General features: G+C 32.3%; 3 protein-coding genes across 3 annotated transcripts; 1 reads left to right on the top strand and 2 right to left on the bottom strand.

Annotated features, from left to right (window-relative positions):
• The first annotated feature begins 406 nt into the window (after window positions 1-406).
• Window positions 407-2,760, top strand: LOC107190721 (39S ribosomal protein L3, mitochondrial). The gene is made up of 7 exons (XM_015579587.1): window positions 407-583; window positions 692-785; window positions 864-1,088; window positions 1,172-1,306; window positions 1,387-1,547; window positions 1,625-1,814; window positions 2,527-2,760. The coding sequence occupies exons 1-7, from the start codon at window positions 522-524 to the stop codon at window positions 2,758-2,760; spliced, it is 1,101 nt and encodes a 366-aa protein (XP_015435073.1). The 5' UTR covers window positions 407-521.
• A 370-nt stretch (window positions 2,761-3,130) lies between these two features.
• Window positions 3,131-7,832, bottom strand: LOC107190211 (importin subunit alpha-3). Its single transcript, XM_015578985.1, has 9 exons — window positions 7,496-7,832; window positions 6,151-6,253; window positions 5,880-6,072; window positions 5,643-5,803; window positions 4,941-5,167; window positions 4,493-4,858; window positions 4,165-4,399; window positions 3,998-4,089; window positions 3,131-3,910 (listed from the first exon to the last, which is right to left on the bottom strand). Exons 1-9 carry the CDS (start codon window positions 7,559-7,561, stop codon window positions 3,818-3,820), a joined length of 1,536 nt encoding a protein of 511 aa, XP_015434471.1. The 5' UTR covers window positions 7,562-7,832; the 3' UTR covers window positions 3,131-3,817.
• A 555-nt stretch (window positions 7,833-8,387) lies between these two features.
• Window positions 8,388-13,678, bottom strand: LOC107189837 (pickpocket protein 28-like). The gene is made up of 5 exons (XM_015578512.1): window positions 13,545-13,678; window positions 12,195-12,387; window positions 11,740-11,900; window positions 11,362-11,511; window positions 8,388-9,063 (listed from the first exon to the last, which is right to left on the bottom strand). The coding sequence occupies exons 1-5, from the start codon at window positions 13,676-13,678 to the stop codon at window positions 8,388-8,390; spliced, it is 1,314 nt and encodes a 437-aa protein (XP_015433998.1).
• Between the last annotated feature and the right edge of the window lie 6,628 nt (window positions 13,679-20,306).

The raw sequence follows: 20,306 nt of genomic DNA on the forward strand, positions 1-20,306 counted from the left end.
ATGTCCTTACCCGTAGGACAGAAAATTACATTGCATGTTAAGTCTATTCTTATATCTCGTCTGTGGTGACACTAAATATGCAATGAGATATTGCAATATGTATTTCTGGAATTCTGTCCTCCACAGTCCCAAGAGGATCAATTATCGAGCGTCTACTGTACTAACTGTAGATAACGAAATTCTAACTCCTTTTTATCAACGGATTCGTTGATCACTTCTTTTTTATACACACACTGTTAGTTGAACTTGCATATGGATTATTAGTGTTTCTTCTGCTTCTGATTTAAATGTGCTTATGTCGACTATATTAACATGCAAAGTTCTGAAAGAAAACGTTAACATACGATAATTCTTGAAATTTCAAACTACGTGAAAAGTAATGATTTTTTTAAATATCTAGTGTTTACATTCTATGTAACATATTTTCTGCTGATACGTGTTTCTCTCTAAGGTTACATAGCATCTCAGCTTACAATATAATTAGCTATAAACTGCAACTCTTCAGCATTGAATAAGTAAATATGGCATCGTTTCTAAAAAGTTATCAAGGTTTTCAACTTTTTGGTAAATACTTGAAAACAAGGTATGAAGAAAAAGTAATACATTATTATTAAGCTAACACTTTCCTACTTATTGAACTATAAAGTGCTATATTTTTAATGTTAGTTAATAATGTGATAATTAATTGTAGTATGGGCATGATAACAGTACCCAGCCGCAATAGAAGATTCACTCCTCCCACAAAGAAACGCCACCCAGAATGGCTTCCAAAACCACAACGTGTGGTACGTGCTCATATAAGAAAAACTTCATTTTGCTTCATCGTTTCATAACAACAATATAACAGTGATGTTCTTTATTAGCTCTATGATGAATCAATTACTCCGGGAAATAAAGAATTTATCTCACAAATTGTGGCCTGTAATCGAGGACTAATCAACAACAAATCTCCATTAAATACAGAATTAATTCAACCAAATACAGAATGGACTAAATCATCAAGGCGTCCTGGGTTAATTGGCAAGAAGATAGGAGTATATCCAATGTGGCTTAAGAATGGACAAAGAGTGTTAACTACCCTTCTACAGGTGCTATTAACTATTACAACCATATGAATGTTTTTATTCCATACAATAATATTACATTATCATACATGTTATTTTTTTTATAGATTGTAGATAATGAAGTTGTAAAATATATACCACCAGAAGAATGTAATCCAGTTATAAAGTCTATAAAGCATCAAGTTTTGCAAAGAAAACTTGGTTGCCTTATAATAGGTGCACAAAATATTGATCCACAACTAGTAAGTTGCTACGATTTTCATCCATTGTTCCGTAATTATTTATGAACGAAACTTATCGTTCGTATTTTCTATTTTCATAGCTAACTAAAGACTACTACGGAATATTTAATACTGCTGGCGTTACACCAAAGAGAACAATGATGAGGTTTTATGTTACACCAGATGCTGCCCTACCTTCCGGTACTCCTTTGGTTGCAGCCCATTTTACACCAGGACAATTTGTTGATATCAGAGGAAAAACGTAAACATTTTATTTATTTTTTTTTTGTTCTGTGTTAGATACCTACTGGTCAATTATGACATTCTTTATCAATATAGGATAGATCGTGGCTTCCAAGGTGTTATGAAAAGATGGGGATTCAGTGGTATGCCTGCAAGTCATGGTGTCACTAAAACTCACAGAAGAGGAGGTAATATTGGTTCAGGAGGTCAAAAAGCTAGAGTAATGCCTGGTACCAAAATGCCTGGACACATGGGAAATCGTTGGCGTATTCTGAAAGCTGTAAAGGTAATTACAAATCATTTAGCTAATTTATGGTTTATCAAACATTACGATTCGAAGGAATAATAGTTTTCTGCAATTGCTTAAGTCAATTTGATTTGATGATTACATTTGATTTTTTAACATTTCTAACTGGTGATAACAAATTTGAATGAATTTTTTTTACATCTCATAAATCTTTGATACAAGATTTATCAAATAAATGAATATATATTTTAAATTAACAGAAACTGTTGTTCCAAATACAATTACTTTTTTTAATTGGTAGTAGAAGAAATATGGCAATATAAAAATCAAAGCGTAACATATATTGTATATTTTTAATATATAAATATTTTAAATATATAATGATACGATGTGAGAAATTAAGCATTCGAAACTTCAGTTGAACTTATCAGATTATGGTGTAAATTATAATATTGTCTTTAATATGTTTAATTAATCAACTACTAAAGTGAACATTACTCGATGTGTTAAGAAATTTTAGTAACCGTATTGAAATACTTTTATTTCTGCATAAATATTGTTCTTTAGTTTCTTTGTGAATTCAGTTACTTATAATTTTAATAAAAGTCCTGGTACAAATTCAATAAAAATCAATATTTCAAACAAGTTCATATTCAAAGTTATTGCGCGAGATAGAAATTGCTAAAATAGTTAATTAGAATATTTTGTAATAAAAGAATTAATATTTCCATTAATAATTCTTCTTTTACAGATATTACGAGTAAACACGAAGTATAATGTAATTTGGGTATTAGGTCCAAATATACCAGGAGAGACGAACACCATGTGTTACTTATACGATTCCATGCTCTTTACTAAACGACCTGTTTCTCCGCATTTTCCTACATATTTTCCGAACAGTGATGACACACTTCCTGAAAATCTTTATGCAGAAGATGTTCACGCGTTCGGTGATCCCACGATTGAATATACACCTGACTCGTAATTGTAATCATGTAGAAAATAAAAGATAATTTTGTCATAAGACCATCGTGTTCCATATACACAGTAATGCCTCGATAAGTGCGACATAATCGAGTCCACTTCGGGGCATTCATGTTTTCAACTCCTCGTAAATTTGTTTGTTGACTGAAGCCAAGCCTCTGCTTAGCTTCTGTTTGCTCAGTATGGATTGATTCCACAGAGGGACTCCCCTAGTGGTGGGAATAACGCGGTTGCTCGTGTCACATTAATCGAGGAATCATTGTAGTCATTAAATGCTCTACAATTTGTAATCGATCACATGATGAAATATGCAAGTAAAGATCGGCAGTGAATATTGCCGATTTTAGATGATAATTTTATTGTTCGTCCTGTTCTTCTTACAGAAATAATACTCCATAGTCATGAATTAAACTAATAAAGAGTAGTCAATCGATTCATTTATTTAGTAATCAATATTATTATAAATTTAACATGCCTAAAATATACACGAATTGTTTTATAAATGTAACATCGCTAACCAAGACTCATCTCGAGTTAGAATGGACAGCAACATGATCAAGCAATAAAAAGGTCTTCCAGGTTTTCTCCAGTTGCTCTTCGTTTTAGAGAGCTAGTTAATTAGTTCGCTAAAATAATTTAGTCGGCACGTTGCATACATCTAGCTGCGTCCGGCTAAGGTCCGCTCCGCCGATAATTCTTAATATGTACGACGTCAAAAAAAAATATGGAAACAGGTAACATATGCGTTCTTAAACGAATCAGAAGGAAAACGAAAAGATACAGACTTTATCTTGTTTCGGTAAGAAATACCTTCGCTCCGTAACTTTTTTTCCTCTGCTCCTCTTTAATATCCCCTCTACCGGGCAAATAGTCACTGTCATACATTCGGATTAGCAAAAGAAACATGATTCTTGGTTCAGCGGTGGCATTTTAACAATGCCACGTGTTTTCATTGGAGCAAGAATAAGACGTAGGAATAGGAAAGGGTAAGCAGAATGGCTCCGTAATGGAGTTTGTCGGGGGACGGCACGATCGGATGAGAAATAATGGAGGCCTTCTCAGAATTTAAAACCCTCGCTCGGAATAGTCGACGTCTGATCAAATTCGAATGTACCTTCTCCGACCTGCGGTCCCAAATTCGTGTCATCTGTCTGAAATCATTGAAATAAATATGTTTAATTAAAAGATCGGAAGAAGATGAATAGACAACCAAGTTTGAAGTTAAAATGAACATTTACCTCTTCGGAGAAGTATTGCTCGATAATATCAAATGCTAGTTTATAAATTTCTACATTATCGTGAGTTTGAAGTGCTTCGATCTTATCCAAACCTGTAAATTAAACGATGTATATCGTTACTTTTATTATATTTGCGAAAAAATAATGTCAGTGTTACAGAAACCAACCTGAACATTCCTCGATCATGTTAGCCAACTGCTCAACTTCTGGTCCAGCAAATTTGAGCATATTATGTATACCGTCTAAAACAACATGTACAACTTGAGTATCTTTACAGGAAAGGAGGTCACAGAAAGGTGCGATGACGCCTTCTCGTATGAGCTGCACAACCTGCTCTCTATTACCACTTATCGTCAAATTACTAATTGCCCATGCTGCTTCTTTTTTCGTTTGGAAGTCACCCTATTCGATAAAAAAAATATATATTAATAAAATAATGTTAATTATTTAATATAATTGTTCTCCATGATTTTGCAAAACAGGACGTATTCTCACCTTTGCTAAATTGCGAATAATAAGTGGCAATAACCCAGCATCCATAACAGCTTGAACTTGTGATTGATTGCCTGCAGTTACATTAGAAAGGAACCAGACTGCTTCTTTACATATTTTGTCTTTTGGATGAGTCAGTAAATTAGGGAAATGCGAAAGCGCGTCACAATTTAATACAGTCTGTGTTTGTTCATCTGTACCCGTTACTATGTTACCAACTGCCCTCAAAGCAGCCGTTTGTACCTTAACTTCTTTGTGCGAGAGAAGTGGTATAAGACGAGGCACCACACCACTGTCTATGACCATTTGAATTTGTTCGTTACCGCCATCAGTGAGGTAACTCAGAGCCCAAACAGTATCGACAAGGATCTGTAATACACAGTGATCTTGACAACTTACATTAAGAATAACTTATTATAAATATATTAAGTGTTGCTTCACTATCACTCACATTAATATCCGTGTGGTGTATGAGTAGATTAAGTGCAGGCAAAATATCTTTAATTGTTTGAGCAGGTGGTGGGGGATCTTTGTTCCTACATAAATTTACGATGACCCATGTTACATTTCGTAAAAAACTAATAGGTATATCCGGTTTAATAAATGTTAACAATGGTTCTACAATGCCAAGAGTAATAACATAATCCCTAGACTTTGGACCATCTCCAATAATATTTCCTACAAAAAAAACATATTTTTAATGTACAAATATATCACACGGTTGCACTGGTTACTGCAAAAGTAAGTCTGTAACCTACATATTAAGAGCATGGTGCAATTAAAATCACAATACTATTAAAAAAGGATTACCCTGATTACATACTTAACAAAAGAAAACATGTTTTACTAGTTTAGATTACAGATGTACTTAGAAACTTTAAACCGATTAAAGCAAAAAAAAATTGTTTAATAATTTCATGTATTAGGAACATGTTAGGCAGCATCATGAAAAATTTAATCAAGAATACAAAACTAAATTACATGTTATGTTTTCTTAAATTTTATGATATATATACCTATAAATGCTTAACATTAATAAGACAAACATTATTATACAGTTTCACTGTAATTTCACCTAAGGAGTTGCTCCTTTTTCAATTGTGCCATGAGTTTAAGTACATCTTGTATTTTTCATCTGTATTTTGTGACATACCTAAAGCCCATACAGACTGTTCACAAACATTCTGCTGACTCGAAAATAACAATCTCAAGAAATGTGGAACTGCACCAGCATTTATGACTTCTTGTGTCTGAGGCGATGTTCCACTCGCAATGTTTGTTAAGGCCCATGCTGCTTCAAATTGTAATGTTGGGCTGTAAAAGAAATTACACAGTACATTAGTTATTTTATATTATAAGAATCAGTGTATAAATTTAAATACGTTCATACTTATTGTGCTGTTGAAGACAATGAACTAAGATTGGTAAAATGCCACTATCAATTAATGGATCAATTGGTGGATTACGATCTGACGATAATAACTTCCTCGTAGATTGTACAGCTTCCAATTGAATAGCTGGATCTGAACTAGCAGCATTCTTTACTAATTCTTCCAACTCAATTTTTGACAAATCATCTTCATCTAAAAAAAATGTTATTATTAATTGATGAAGATTTAATTTGTTTATAAATACCTATCAATTTTATAAAAAAAAATTACCTGTAAGGTCAGTACTAGGCACATTTCTTCGTTTTTGTATAGTCTCGTCACGTTTATTTTTACGTAATTCTACTGTCACTTCGTTTCTCCTTCGTCTCATTTCCTACAATATTTAATAAATTAATGAGTTTAAAGTTACTCAAACATATAAAATTATACAAAAATGTATGAAACAATAAAATCTAAAATACATTGTACTGTTTAGTAATTTGTAAAAAACCAAGTTATGCTGTAGTATCGTTTATATTTAACCAATATAATGTAATAGAATTATATAAAATTACATTTATAACTAAAGTGAATTCTGAATTTTTAAAACTAAATGTACCGAGACTTTTATATACCTATTTCTACCGTATATAAAACCGGTCATTTGACCGGAGGTAGGTACGGTTAGTGTTAAAAATACTAAAGTTTTCTAAAATTTTTGTCGTATGTGATTAACAAAGTACATATATCTATTTTAACTCTTCTAAAATCATATATAAAAAAAACAATTTAAAACCATATGTAATACATAATAAATTGCAAACATATGTAAATTGACAATGTAAGTCAATGCCACAAATTATTACAATTAATACTATTTACAATAGCGTAACATCAATTTAACATTACAATGCAATATGATTACGCATAATACATATATTTATAAATTCATCAAAATGAAGTATTTTAAAAAGAAGATTTATATGTATATTTTCAAATGGAATAAAACTACAACATGCATTCAACCAAACGTTAAAAAGTAACATCGATTTTATCAAAAGTGCTACATTTTAGAAACATTGTACCACTATCATCGAAAAGAAATTTATTATTAATATAGTTATATTATCAGTTTCCAAAACTGTCTACAATAATTTAGATTATCACCTTAATTGCAATCCAAAACTACAACAAATATATAAAGATGTTGTATAGTATTGGCACCAAGTAAATGTAGAAATAATATATTTAGATATGTGGTTACAATATTCGAAATGTATCTGAAAGAATGCTTTTGCCACACTGATCACATTTATCGTTGCTAATTATCTGAGTTAATCCGTTTCTGCTATGTATCTGACGAAACTTTAAAAACTGACATCACGTTCCACTTGTTTCGCACGCGGCGATTAATGATACGATAATTGATCAAAAGTCATTGTATCTCTGTATAAAATAATTGCGCAAGAATCTTCGCAAATTCAACCGGAACGATAAAGTGTGGAAATACATTTCACTATCTTGGGAAAACTAGCGCGTGCAGTAATCTGGCAATCCTCCGTTCGAAGCGACAGTCGAACCTTCCAGATGCATAAGGTTATTACCACGCACAACGATGAACACATTCAATACTCACTTCTTGATCTTTGCCTTTGTTCTTAAAAACCATCATTCGATTCTTGTTTAGCATTTCCGCCGCCATTTTTTCAATAACCAATCCTCCGAGCTCGCGTATATTGATATGTACCGGCACCCGGATACCTGTGCTACTGTGAAAAATCCCGTACCCGTGAAACTGCGGCTTATTTACTTCGATAACTGCATGCCGTCGCGCGACAATTTTAATGTACGTCAATATGCAATATCATGCATAACACTCGTTCTTCTGATCGCGGACCACCACACGATGTTCTCTGTGGTCACGTTTTCTCAACACGAACGCAACGTTTCGACCGTTCTGAAAAGAACGTGGATCAAACCTGGACAAGGTGGCGCTACGAAACATTCGCATTTCCACTATGTTTTCTCTCCCATAGACATGTATAATAGACCGCGAGGTCTTCTGTTAGGGATGAAGTCGAGACCGAAGGACAGAAGAGCCTGGAGTAACTCTTCTCTTGCTGGCACATCGCTGTTGGAGGGGCGAAAGCGCTTGGTGGCTAGGGTTGAAACGATACCTCCAATCTATCGATACTTCTACTCATTGCTAGTAGTATTGTATGAAAGTATCGATACTTACTCGGTATCGAAAGAAAAGTATCGATACCTACTTGTATCGAATTATATTTTCCTAACCTAGATAACCAACACAAAAGTTGTTTATACCTTGAGAGAAAATAAAACACAGTAGTATACTTTATATATTTATTTAAATATTTAATATAAAACATATAAACTATATATAATACACGTAATATAGTACTAGTAGTAAAAGTTTTAATAAATGAATAAAATTTCATTTAATGTGAAATAAGATGAAATTTTGAAATTTTACTGTGAATAAATTTTTTATAATCTATCTTAACTAATTAATCAGTGTATTGATAATATTTCTGGTTAATACCTGTCTTACTTGAAATTTTTTCTACCACGTGAACAGTTATAATATTATGTCTTTGTCGAGATGACTGAATCACAGCTCCACAGTAACTACGAAGACCAAAGTAATATGCCAGTTCAACAGATGTCAACAACGAATATCCTAAAAAAAGACTTGCAATACCACCAAATGATACTAGTAAATCCAAATAACCAAAGCGCATTTCTCTTTTATAAATAGCTGTTGGCCAGTTTTTTAATATAATTCGATTAACATTATTTGAAGATTTCACCACCCCTTTCACACTATATGATATGTGATCACAATGAAGCCAGCAATTACAATCATTCATATCTATATTAGATTCATTTAAACAAGAATACTTTGAAAGTGGACACTCTGTCTTCTTTGTGAATGATAAAAACCATGGTAGACAATTACAATCGCTTAACAATTTGTCAATTAAGTAGCGAGTCTCACAGTTACTTAAGCTTACACCTTCTTGCTTGTAATAACACTTTCGTTGTCGAAGAGTTAAATAACGAATATCAGAAGTAGTGTATGTCATGTCAACGATAAATTCAATATCGACTGGAAAGTAAGCCTTTACAACTGGTCTTTCTCCTGGTCCTGGCCCTGAGTCAACATTGTGTGTAATATAAAGTCTGCAATTTAAGTGAAAAAAGTCGATAGAAATCATGATTATTCTGGTTCACATGCTTCAATAACACTTTAGTTTAAATTTACTTTGTTGTCAATACATGTATACAGATTACTTATTTTTTAAACAAATTCGAGAACCGAATAATGATGACTTACCCCCCCCCCCTTAATTTCACGTGGACTACATGTTTCATTTTGAATAAAATCCCTAATAGCGAGTGCAAAAAGTGATCGATTTGGCGTGGAATGACCTGTATGTAAACGGACAATTGATGAGGAGAGTGCGGGTGTGATTGAAGTTCGTTTAATGTACGATTGCTAGAAATTTAGCCCTCTAAGCCCTGAATCGTGCATTTATTGAATGTCTACCGTATGAGAATTTATAACAATGTGAATAAAACAATACATAAAACGAATTTTCCTCACTTATAAAATAAGAAACAATGAATTATATGTCTCACTGTCAATAAATAGCTGAAAACTATTTCGAGTGTACAGTAGGCGATCGTTTATTGCAGGCCCTTTTATTGTAGCATAGGAACGCCCTTCGCTCACACGTATTTCTGACACACGTGCGCGCACCCCACTCTGTCATCCAGCACGCCCAGGACGGAATACATACGGTGTCACGTTTCACTCGTATATTTCATTACAGAAAGCGAAGTGTATATAATATTGTCTTAATAAAATGTTTCAATGTTTTTAGACGCTTTCAGTTATAATCAACTACATTTCGATATAGAATATAAGTAGTTATGTAAGCAAATAAACTTATAACAAAGTCAGTGTTGGGCACAAGAATGTTAAATGTCTTTAAGGTGGTTGATCATAAAAATTGAACAGCTGCAAAAAGTTAAAAATTCATACATATGGAGTTTATAAATGAGACTAATACCTATTAAAAAAATGTGTTTTCCAAGGGCATGATAGCGCAAAATTTATTACAATAATACAAAGTAAAACTGAACCAATAATAGTGTTTTATATAAATGATTATTCCTATAAATGTTACATATATAAAATAATTGAAAATCTCAACCTGTATATAATTGTACAACTATTTCCGCTTAAGAAACAATGAATTTTTTCAGTATATTCTTTTCAATTTGTTACTTATAATATTTTACTTCCAAGACACTTCTGAATATATGTATAAAAGTATTGGTAAATGTTCCATTCTTTGTCCAGTGATCTCTACTTGAAAATATTAACAGAAGGTTCCCAATAATAAAATCATAGAACAATAGGATTGAATATCTTGAAAGATATTATGAAAATTTAACATTGAGTATGTTATGAAGATTATAAGTCAGAAGTAACATATACCTACATAATAAGCTCAGTGTAATGAAGTTAAAACATTAATTGTCTATTAAACTGAAATGGGTGTACAATTATACATGTACAGTTTGAGCTTTTCTGTTACTCCATATTAGTAGCATCTAAATGAATAACTTACTTTCCTGGAAAAATAGTCACACTGGTTCAGTTTTGCTCTTTACTGTATTTTGTTGCAATTACTAACTCGTGTTTTTCTACACTTTTGTACATAAATAAGATAACTCATAAGCAAATGTATTCGTTAAGCATTTTGTTTGTTGCAGTTAAACAAATTCAAATATTCATATTATTGATTACATTGTTTTCAATAAAGAAGAATAAATGAAACTACTGTTCAATTATACATGCATTATAAACAATGGTCCAGTAACTTTGATCACATTAATTATCTTCATAATTTCTACAGGTATAAACAAATTTTATTCACAAAACTTATGTGGTAACGGAGGGACTATAACATAGCAGAAATAATTTTGTAATAGGTCGAGACAAAATTAACAGTTTGTGACATATTTTACAATTTGTATATAAAATATCTCACGAATGATTACTTTTTTTCACACATTACCTTAATATTAGAACAATCCACTTACGTAAAAAAATATTTTTATTCCACCCTATTTCAGTATCATTAAAAAGAAAACATAATTAATCATGAAAACTAAGGATATCCTCGACCAACGAAAAAATCGTTACTACAAATTAATAGCCCTTTCCATACTAAACAACTTCTGTGAATAAACTTTTCTGATATCTCCAAAAATAACGAAGATAATGAAGATGACCGTAAAATGCGTATATCCAGTCCACCCTATATGTAGGTGCCTCGCACAATTGAACGGCTGAATGGAGGGGTGAGCGCGCGGGTGATTGGAGCTTCCTTATTGTACTATTCCTGGAATTCTGACCCTCTACAGCCCCGAAAGCTGCAATAAACGATCGCCTACTGTATAGTTTACCTCCAAGGAAAGTATGAGCTTATTGTTCCAAACTCAAGGTTCCATGCTGTATCCTTGATTCCAAAAGGCTCCATAGCATTCGATTTGCAGCATGCACCCACAGAAGCAAGAACTTTTGTAAATAATTTATTACATGGTTTATCAATTCCCCTAAACAGAAATTATAATGGGATTAACAGTAATCGTGTAATTGTTTTTTTTAATACCATCAAGAATACATATGTATATTCTACTAAATGCTATTCTTGAACACTTTATACATGTTTTCTTGTTTTCCAACATTCGGAACACTTCAAAACTAATGGTATACATATTTTATTACCTTAGTAATAATAACACAGTAATGCTGATTCATTATTAATAGCATATTCCACTTACTTGTATGAACAGTTGATGATCAAGTCATTGCAGTCAGGTATCATCGTTTTGAAAGTACTGCGAAAATTCCTTTTATTTTCATAACCTGTTTTAAACATTTGCAAATCCATATTCTTTCCCCAAGTCCAATTGTATAATTGTTCATGCATATACATCTCATTCTATGTACAAATTAAAAACAATTACTTACAAACATCGTAATATAATATTCAATTCAAATACACAATGTTGCACAATTAAAATAAATTATAACATTGCGTGTATTATTTTATGTAACGTGTACGCTCTTATTTTCTATTTTTGTTGTTAATTATAATCATTAACGGTTAATTTCATGTAAAATTATTATACTTTAAAAGCAAAAATATTATATACATTTGTAATAGGCAATAATTTACATGTATTTTCAAACCACATGAAAATATGAAAACTAGTTTGTTTAACAAAATGTTTACCTCGTTAAGTTTCGTGTGATTTAGTTGAGTCCAGTCAAAGCAAAGAAATATTTGAGGAAATTCGATGTTAATGTGCTCTGTCATAATAGCCAATCCTGTTATAGTTGGCTCTGTTTGAAATTTATCCCAAATTATCGCGATTGTAACAGCAGTTGCTACTATCGATGCAATCGTTAAAAGAAACCATATTAATCTGTGTAAGAATTAATTGTGTATTAAGAAATTACGTAAAACGTGATCATTAATTTTATTTATTTACATATATTCTCATGCATTAGAGTCTCTCATTAGTAAACTGCAGATATTTATGCAAAGAGTGACAATCGTGGAATAATTTACAAAATCTGCAATCTACTTATTATTTTCATTGCTATCAAACCGATTAAACTTTATCGTAAATCATATATACTTTAGAAATTCCTTAAAACTATAATTTTAGATCTTTTTAATGCGTTTGGTTTTTAAATTTTTACGTTCAATTTCAATTAATTTGCATACAAACATATGTTGATTTGTTGTTGCAATGAAATCAATGAAGATAATAAAATATTTTTTCTTGATTGCGTATATGGTCGTTTTTCCATGCCACTGGTTTGTTTTAATACACTTACGTAATGCAATTGTCAGTAAATAAATAATCAGTGCACAGATCTTTCGATCAAGATTGAAAAGTTTTATATATTAATCCCTTGTTTTTGGACAAGGAATGAGATTAAAGTTCATCAAAGGACTGTAACCGTCATCGCGAATTGCGATATATTTTTATAAAGTGACAAATTAAAATACGTAATACATATCTAACTTTTATTTAAAATAATTATTTTGGTCCTATTGTACTTACTAGACTGCGGATTTCTATGCAAAATGACATTTTTTGAAGATCTTTATAAAGACATGCAAGAGCAAACGTAGGAATTTCTTTCTTCTCTTAAGTATCTTATTTAGTTCAAAAGGAAATAAAAATTTTGTTTCAACGTCTACCATGTGATAAGGAAACAAATATATTGAGTTAAATCAAAAGTAACTGCTGTCCCAAATGGTAGAAATTTATTAACTAATTCTTGAAGAATACTAATAATACAAATTCTTAAACTCAAAAATAAATATTAATTATTCCTAGCAACGAAGAAAATATGATCCATAAAATTTAATTGTCAATTCGACAGAATGAACTTAAAACAGAGACATGGAAATTATTTATAATTCAACCCAATACGTTTATACAGAAACGGATCGTATGTAGAAAGTTTTAGCAGAATTTCTTAATTATATCGTCACTGATAAAGAATACATTTTCTAATAATAGAGACAATTACATGTTAAATTATATTTGCTGAACTCTAAAATTACCTTTCCGATTTGGGCCGTGTAGGATCCACGAAATATGGTACACCATGCAAAGTATTTTCTAATAAATACTCTCTCAATCGTTGTTTCAGACTGGAACGTAGCTCACCCAACGACGGTTTATAATTATATTTCATTTTAGAGTCAACTTAATGGCGTGAATTACAGACCTGGACTACCATACTCTTACGAAACAGATTTCTCGCATAGTGCTGAAAGTTAAATCAATATTCTTTATAGGATTGCATGTCTAGAGAAGAGATATGTAATATGCATATTACGTTGCAACTAATTTAGCTTCGACAATAGAACAGATTATCATAAATATTGGATTATATTTCGATTGAAATACAGATTTCAATATACAGGGTGCCCCTAGGAAAAATACTCTCTTTAAAGGCAGTGGAGGAGCTAAATTAAAATATATCTAAACTACCATTATTGAGTATACAGATTAATGTACAAATAATCTAGTAATTTTTATTCTCTGATAGTTATGTACTCACTTTGAGTCTATAATTTGCAAAAAAGTATTAATATGTAGTAACAATTTTGATTTGATGTCTGATTAAATACGGAATACTTACATTCATTAATCTTGCCAAATAAACAATAATGAATCCTTTAAGTTTATTTCCTTAGGCAATAATGCATTGTAGTTTGTTACTTTTATAATTTTATCCTGTTTTTCTAATGAGAATGAAAATATTTAAGATTTCATTATAAAAGAGGATTAACCATTTATTTTATCTTTTTTTATAGATAATATTTCTTCAGCTAAAATACAGTCTAAGTATTTCTTTACTCGATTTTATTTAAGTTTCCATTAAATACTGACAATGCTTGTAATCACGATTACTCTTATATACATAACGTGAATTACTAACACGTACGTTTTTCACAATAATAAAACTGATCTTTTGCGAATGAAGAATTGAGAGATAAAATAGAAAATTTAAACGAAAATGATGGTTAATCTTTATCGTTTGCTTATAACGGGAAAAAAGCGACGGTTTACAAGGAATTATTGGTAATTATTCATTCGTGTATTGTCTTCCGACTATAGGTTTTTCCAGTTGCACTTTGTCATTTGAGAATCGGCCATCGTATGTGGAAATACAAACACTCCTCATCTTCGTGCCAGCTTCTTTATTATTTTAGACCACCCCTCTTACGACCACCATCTGCATGCATACCGGCGTCGTTCCGGTCTTTCGGTACCTAAGAAAATCGACGATCCGCAAGTTGAACGGGTGTAAACCAGGCTCTTGATGTCTTCTTTGAATCTGATTTCATTTGAGGAGTTCCCGTTTCCAGGCCGAAGAACCGACACTCATTGCATTCCATCTCGAATGCGATTTCCTGTAAAGGGAGGATTCTTACGTTCCTTTTCCAACTGTTACGTATCTTTTCTAATGTTCTGCTAACCGAATAAATACAGTTGAAGTATGGAAATTTTATTTCAGATAATTACCTATTTCAAACCTGGCATTTGTAATTTAAAAATGTGTATATAATACATGTACGTTGTTATTAATTTGCGGATTTTATGCATTTCTAGCACGCATGGTCGTCTAATTTTCCATTTAGTGAAAAGTTTAATAAAACATAATGAGATTTCATTTTATTTGGAACCTGATAGAACTTTTGGTAGAGTAAACGAATTTTCGGTTGATCCCATATTTTGTACGATGATTCATATAGCTCATAGGAAAGAAAGGGAAGTTTACAAAATGCGATTGAAATATTAGTAGATAAGCAAAAAAATGTTATCAAAAGTATGAGAGAATGTGCACATATTTATACTTTAATATTGTAGTAGGTTGTCTGGAAATTAATTGCATTATAACACAATTAACAAACGAAGTGTCTATACATGTTAATGTTTTACAAAAATATTTTTCTTCGTTATTTTCATCAATCATTTGAATAATAAATGTTAGTTTATTTTTAAGCAACCGAGATATTGTAAAATTAAAAATTATTTAAATAGCTGTGAAACCTAATTTCTTTGTATTCATTTGTATGTTATGTAAGTGCAACATAGTTTACAACTATAAACAACTAAATAACCGTATGATGCATCATGTACGTACATTTTACCATACATATAACACTACCAGTTATAACAACATTTCAATGTTCGATCGATCTCTTCCAACTGGCTACAACTCTCTTAAATATTTATGAAGACCTGTTCATAGAAAAAATTGAATGGGAAGAAATAATTATACGCGCTGTTAATGCATGATGTGAAAATCTTTTAAAAATTACATTTAATTATTCATGATATAATGGAAAAAGGATGTTAAAAGTGACGAGTATATTATCTGCATTATAGTGTTATTGGAAATTAAATGTTCATGTTTTTTCATAATTAAATTCTACGTAATGTAATATTCCAATTTTTGACATAAAAACAGAAAATGATGATATGTACACTTAAGGGTTGTGACACGCATACAAAGTATTAATTATATCGAAACAAAAAATAACACACAGGTTGCTATAATTGATTTTTGGACGCAGCTAATAGTTTGTTCATTTGGACTGTAGCAATGTACAGTGAATCCTCGATGAATGCGACATGAGCAACGGCGTTATCACTGGGGGAGTCTCCATGTGGAACCAATCAAATCAGAGCAAACAGAAGCTAAGCAGAGGCTTGGCTTCTAGCAAAAAACAAATTTACTGGACCCCAATACGTCGCACTCATCGAGACATTACTGTATACGACTCTGTAATTAATAAATTACAAACTTCATGAAATTAATGTAATATCTGTGCAGAATACAAGAAACTATATGTTTTAATAAAGATATAACGGGTTTCTTCTTGTAATTAATATTTCTCAAAATCTGTTAACAGAAGAAATAAATTTCTGTTTCGAAAGATCTAACTTTCAATAAACGTGAGTTAATACCTGTAAACGACGTGACGATTTGCTGTTTCCGTTCTTGCGCGACTATACTCATGAGGTGCTGTAATAATAAAACTTCCCCGAAGGAAACGAAGAGGAGTCGGCGATCCCTTTTGTTAGGGGTCATCTGACGCACGGGCGAGAAGATTCTTCGGGGAAAAAGAAGCGGCGCTATTCTTGCGTCCAGGTGTGAGCCTGTAACGCCAGTGTAAATATACAACACTTACGCCATTCCAAGAGAGGCTCTTCGAAAACTATTAACGTATCCCCCCTCTTGTGGTTCTGTCGGCCATTTTTTTTTTAGTTCCGACCCATTTCTGTTTCAACTGGAGCAAGATTTCGTCCTTTGACGGCATCAAGTGGCACGTGTTTCAAGAACTTAATCAGGTACAGACTCCTCTCGTTTATTGTCCAGAACTCGGTTCCACGCCGCGACAATAATCGTATAGGGAGAAATGCTTCAGACTCTCGTAAATTCGTTTTTCGCCCGAAGCCCGAACCTCGGCAACAAAAACAGATGGGCAACAAAGTATGCGCTTGACATGTAAATATGACTTTTTTTTTATTTATTTAAGGTCACATCAACCTTGCGGTTATTAGCGGTAAATATGACTATCTTACTATTTAGTTGTCCTTTTCTTTCTACATACTGATATTATAGCCGTACACTTTTTAATATGTCTTTAATTTAATTTTAAATACATATATTTATTACTATATAAATTCACACATCGTTGTAATTATCATAAGATCGGCAATATAAAGTGTTCCATAAATTATTATAATCATTCGACGTACTCTAATTCCATGCCGATATTTCCATGTTTTCTGCACTCGATATCGTATCTGTCGCGAATATTTAAAATTCTAGACTGATATGCGTTCGCTCATTTCCACATTTCGCGTGACACTCGAGAAGATGAATAACGTAAACCGAAATGCCGTTTTTTCGATACGTCTCTGACTATATGAGATTATACGAACGTTCGCATCCATGGATGAGTTTCTGTGGTCGTAACTGGGATTGACTTGTTTATCGCGATCAGAAGCTGAAAAGTCATGTTATTCACGCGCAGCAAAATCAAGTGGGGAAGTGGCGCCCAGTTGGACAGCAGTGTATCAAACTGATCGCGATATACACTGGTTAATCATTAGTGGCGTAATATGCAAGTACGTCCACACAAATAACTGTTTGATTACTTCATTTTACGTTCATCTTTCGTTTTGAGATTTCATTTTTTCAAGCTTTTAATAAACAGAACAAAATACATGTTTCGAAAAATGATTTAAAACGTGCCATTATATTATATATTGAAACTGATTCGAGGAAGTGATTCGAGAATGAACATATTTTCGTTCCTTTTTACGTGATTTCTATTCGTAGTTTCCCAGATAGCACATGACGCCTTGAAGACGGCTTAAAGACGCCTTAGACCTAAAAGAGCCGTAAAATAGGCGTCTTTAAGGCGTCATGTGCTATCTGGGTTGATATTAAGGTGGTTCATGACCTGACTCTCTACCCAGATACCACATGACGTCTTGAAGACCGTCCATTTTATAGCTATTTTGAGTCTAAGGCGTCGTTAAGCCGTCTTCAAGGCGTTATTGGGCGTTTTGTGCTCTCTAGCCTAGAGACTCTAGGTAGTCAATAAAGCATCATATTACTAATTAATATTAAACACCCACTAATACGTTTTAATAGCGAATAAAAATTATATCTATGAATTTCAATGACATTTCCAATAATAAAAAATATATTTTGGTTAGTCGTATGACTCCACTGTGCTCGTTTGCGGTACGTTTGTCAACGTTGTGTTTGCACGCATATCTATATACGTGTGTGCTTGCTCAGTTTTCTCGCGTATAGTCAATATTCAATATTCTTATATGTAAAGTTAATTATATTCTCGTGCATTATAATTTAGAAAATTAGAATTCACTAAAACACAAAACAAGTAAAATATTTTTTATCTTTCTTTTAATTTCGCGGGTATGACCATATTTCAGCAACGTTGCCAAGTCTTCAACATAGTTGCAATACGCATCCAACTACCGACACATTCTGAACTTTATTGTCAAATATCTTCCTGGAATGTTCGGCATGGTACAAGATTTAATTCATTATCAGAAAGCTCAGGATTTATACTTTCTGTATCTAATTTTTGGTTAACAGTTCTAGTTTCTGTGAAAAGAAAAGATTATACTTCCAGTAAGAAATCGAAAGACTGCCATAAAAGCTGTGTTAAAAACTGAATTTTTGACAAGCAATTTCTCATTTATTTCATCGGCGACCTAGTCTGAAAATTTTCGAGTGTGTGTATTTCGTTCTAATAAAAAATCTGTATGAATTTTATATAATTATCTAGTCTTTCGAATTTGGCACGAACCACCTTAATTCTGTCATTATACTTATTATTACTTTATTACCCTTTTAAGGTTCGTTGATGTAATAAAGTATGAGACAACGTATTTGTGAGTCATACCAGAGATCTTATTATTTTCCAAATTTTCTACAAACAAATGAGAATATACCTACAGCTCGGCGCAGAGACAAACAAAGAAAGGGTGCCTACCGGGGTAACTGGGATTACTGTTCTTCTTTCGAAACGGAGATTATTATAATTCTTATTTACTTTACCGTAGGAAAGCAGTAAATCCTTAAACGTCGGCTTAAGCTGTTGGAAATCATGGCTCATCGAACACGTCACCTCATGTTACCATCTGAATGATTACTACGATAATCTCTGTATGCTTAAACAAATCAGCCTAGGAAAATTGACATGCAGAATATATTAATATGTAATTTGCTCAATGAAATTTAAAAAACTGAAAATATTGCAAAGTGAACGACGGTTGCATGTTTTTGTTGTTTCATAAATATTTACATATGATATAAATTATTTTTTTAGATTTTAGCGGGATGAAAATAAAATGAACAATTTACTAAACTCGATGGAAGTTTTGTCGTTTATTGTATTTCACATAATTTTATATGCTATTTGACAGGGCCGTTCCTGGCGGAGTTGCAAAAAGTGGCTCCGCACCTGGGCGGCCGCAGTTAAATTTTGGCTAGTAAGAATAATAATCAACAATTTGTTTATGATTATGAAAATTTTAGACAAACAATATTCAATCAAATTAATTTTATATGTAATCTTTGTAACAGTACTCGTGTACAAGAATGAACTATCTTTGTCGACAGCTCAGAATAGTGAAATAAGTAAATTAGTGAAGGTAATTAATGGTCGCTTTTATGCATAACATCATTATTACAAACATTATATATTAATTTTGTAGTTACACGTGGAATAAAATATTCATTTCAAATAAACCCATTTATTTTTTAAGGATCTTTGTTTCATTCTATAAAAATAAAAATTAAAAAATATTCTTTTGCAAGATAAATGTTTAAAAAACTACATATACGTATAGATATAAAAGTAAACGCAGCATGTCAAATTCTTAATTGAATAATATTGAATTAATAAGGGCGGTGATATTTTTGCACCCGAGCAGCCAACAGCCCAGGAACGGCCCTGGCTATAAATGCATAAAATCGGAAGTTTAATGATAATATTCAAACGAAGGTGAAGTCGTTAGTTGGCACGTGTCGGGGATTAAAGCGCAACAAGAGGCTCTACCCTTAAGTCGGCTAAAAAAGCGACGAGATTACAAGTAACCGTCGCTTCTGTCTCTCCGATAGCGTAGGTCGAGCCTCGGCGATGGTCAACTCTTTTTTTTTTCCCGCGTGAATCCTTGCCCAGCATTCGAAACCGCGTGAGCGTGCCATGAAAACGATCTCCGCCCAGTGTATGTGTGTGACCGCGTTTCCATGTGTATGGGAA

Source organism: Dufourea novaeangliae, unplaced genomic scaffold (assembly GCF_001272555.1).
Source record: "Dufourea novaeangliae isolate 0120121106 unplaced genomic scaffold, ASM127255v1 scaffold11, whole genome shotgun sequence".
NCBI lineage: Eukaryota > Metazoa > Arthropoda > Insecta > Hymenoptera > Halictidae > Dufourea > Dufourea novaeangliae.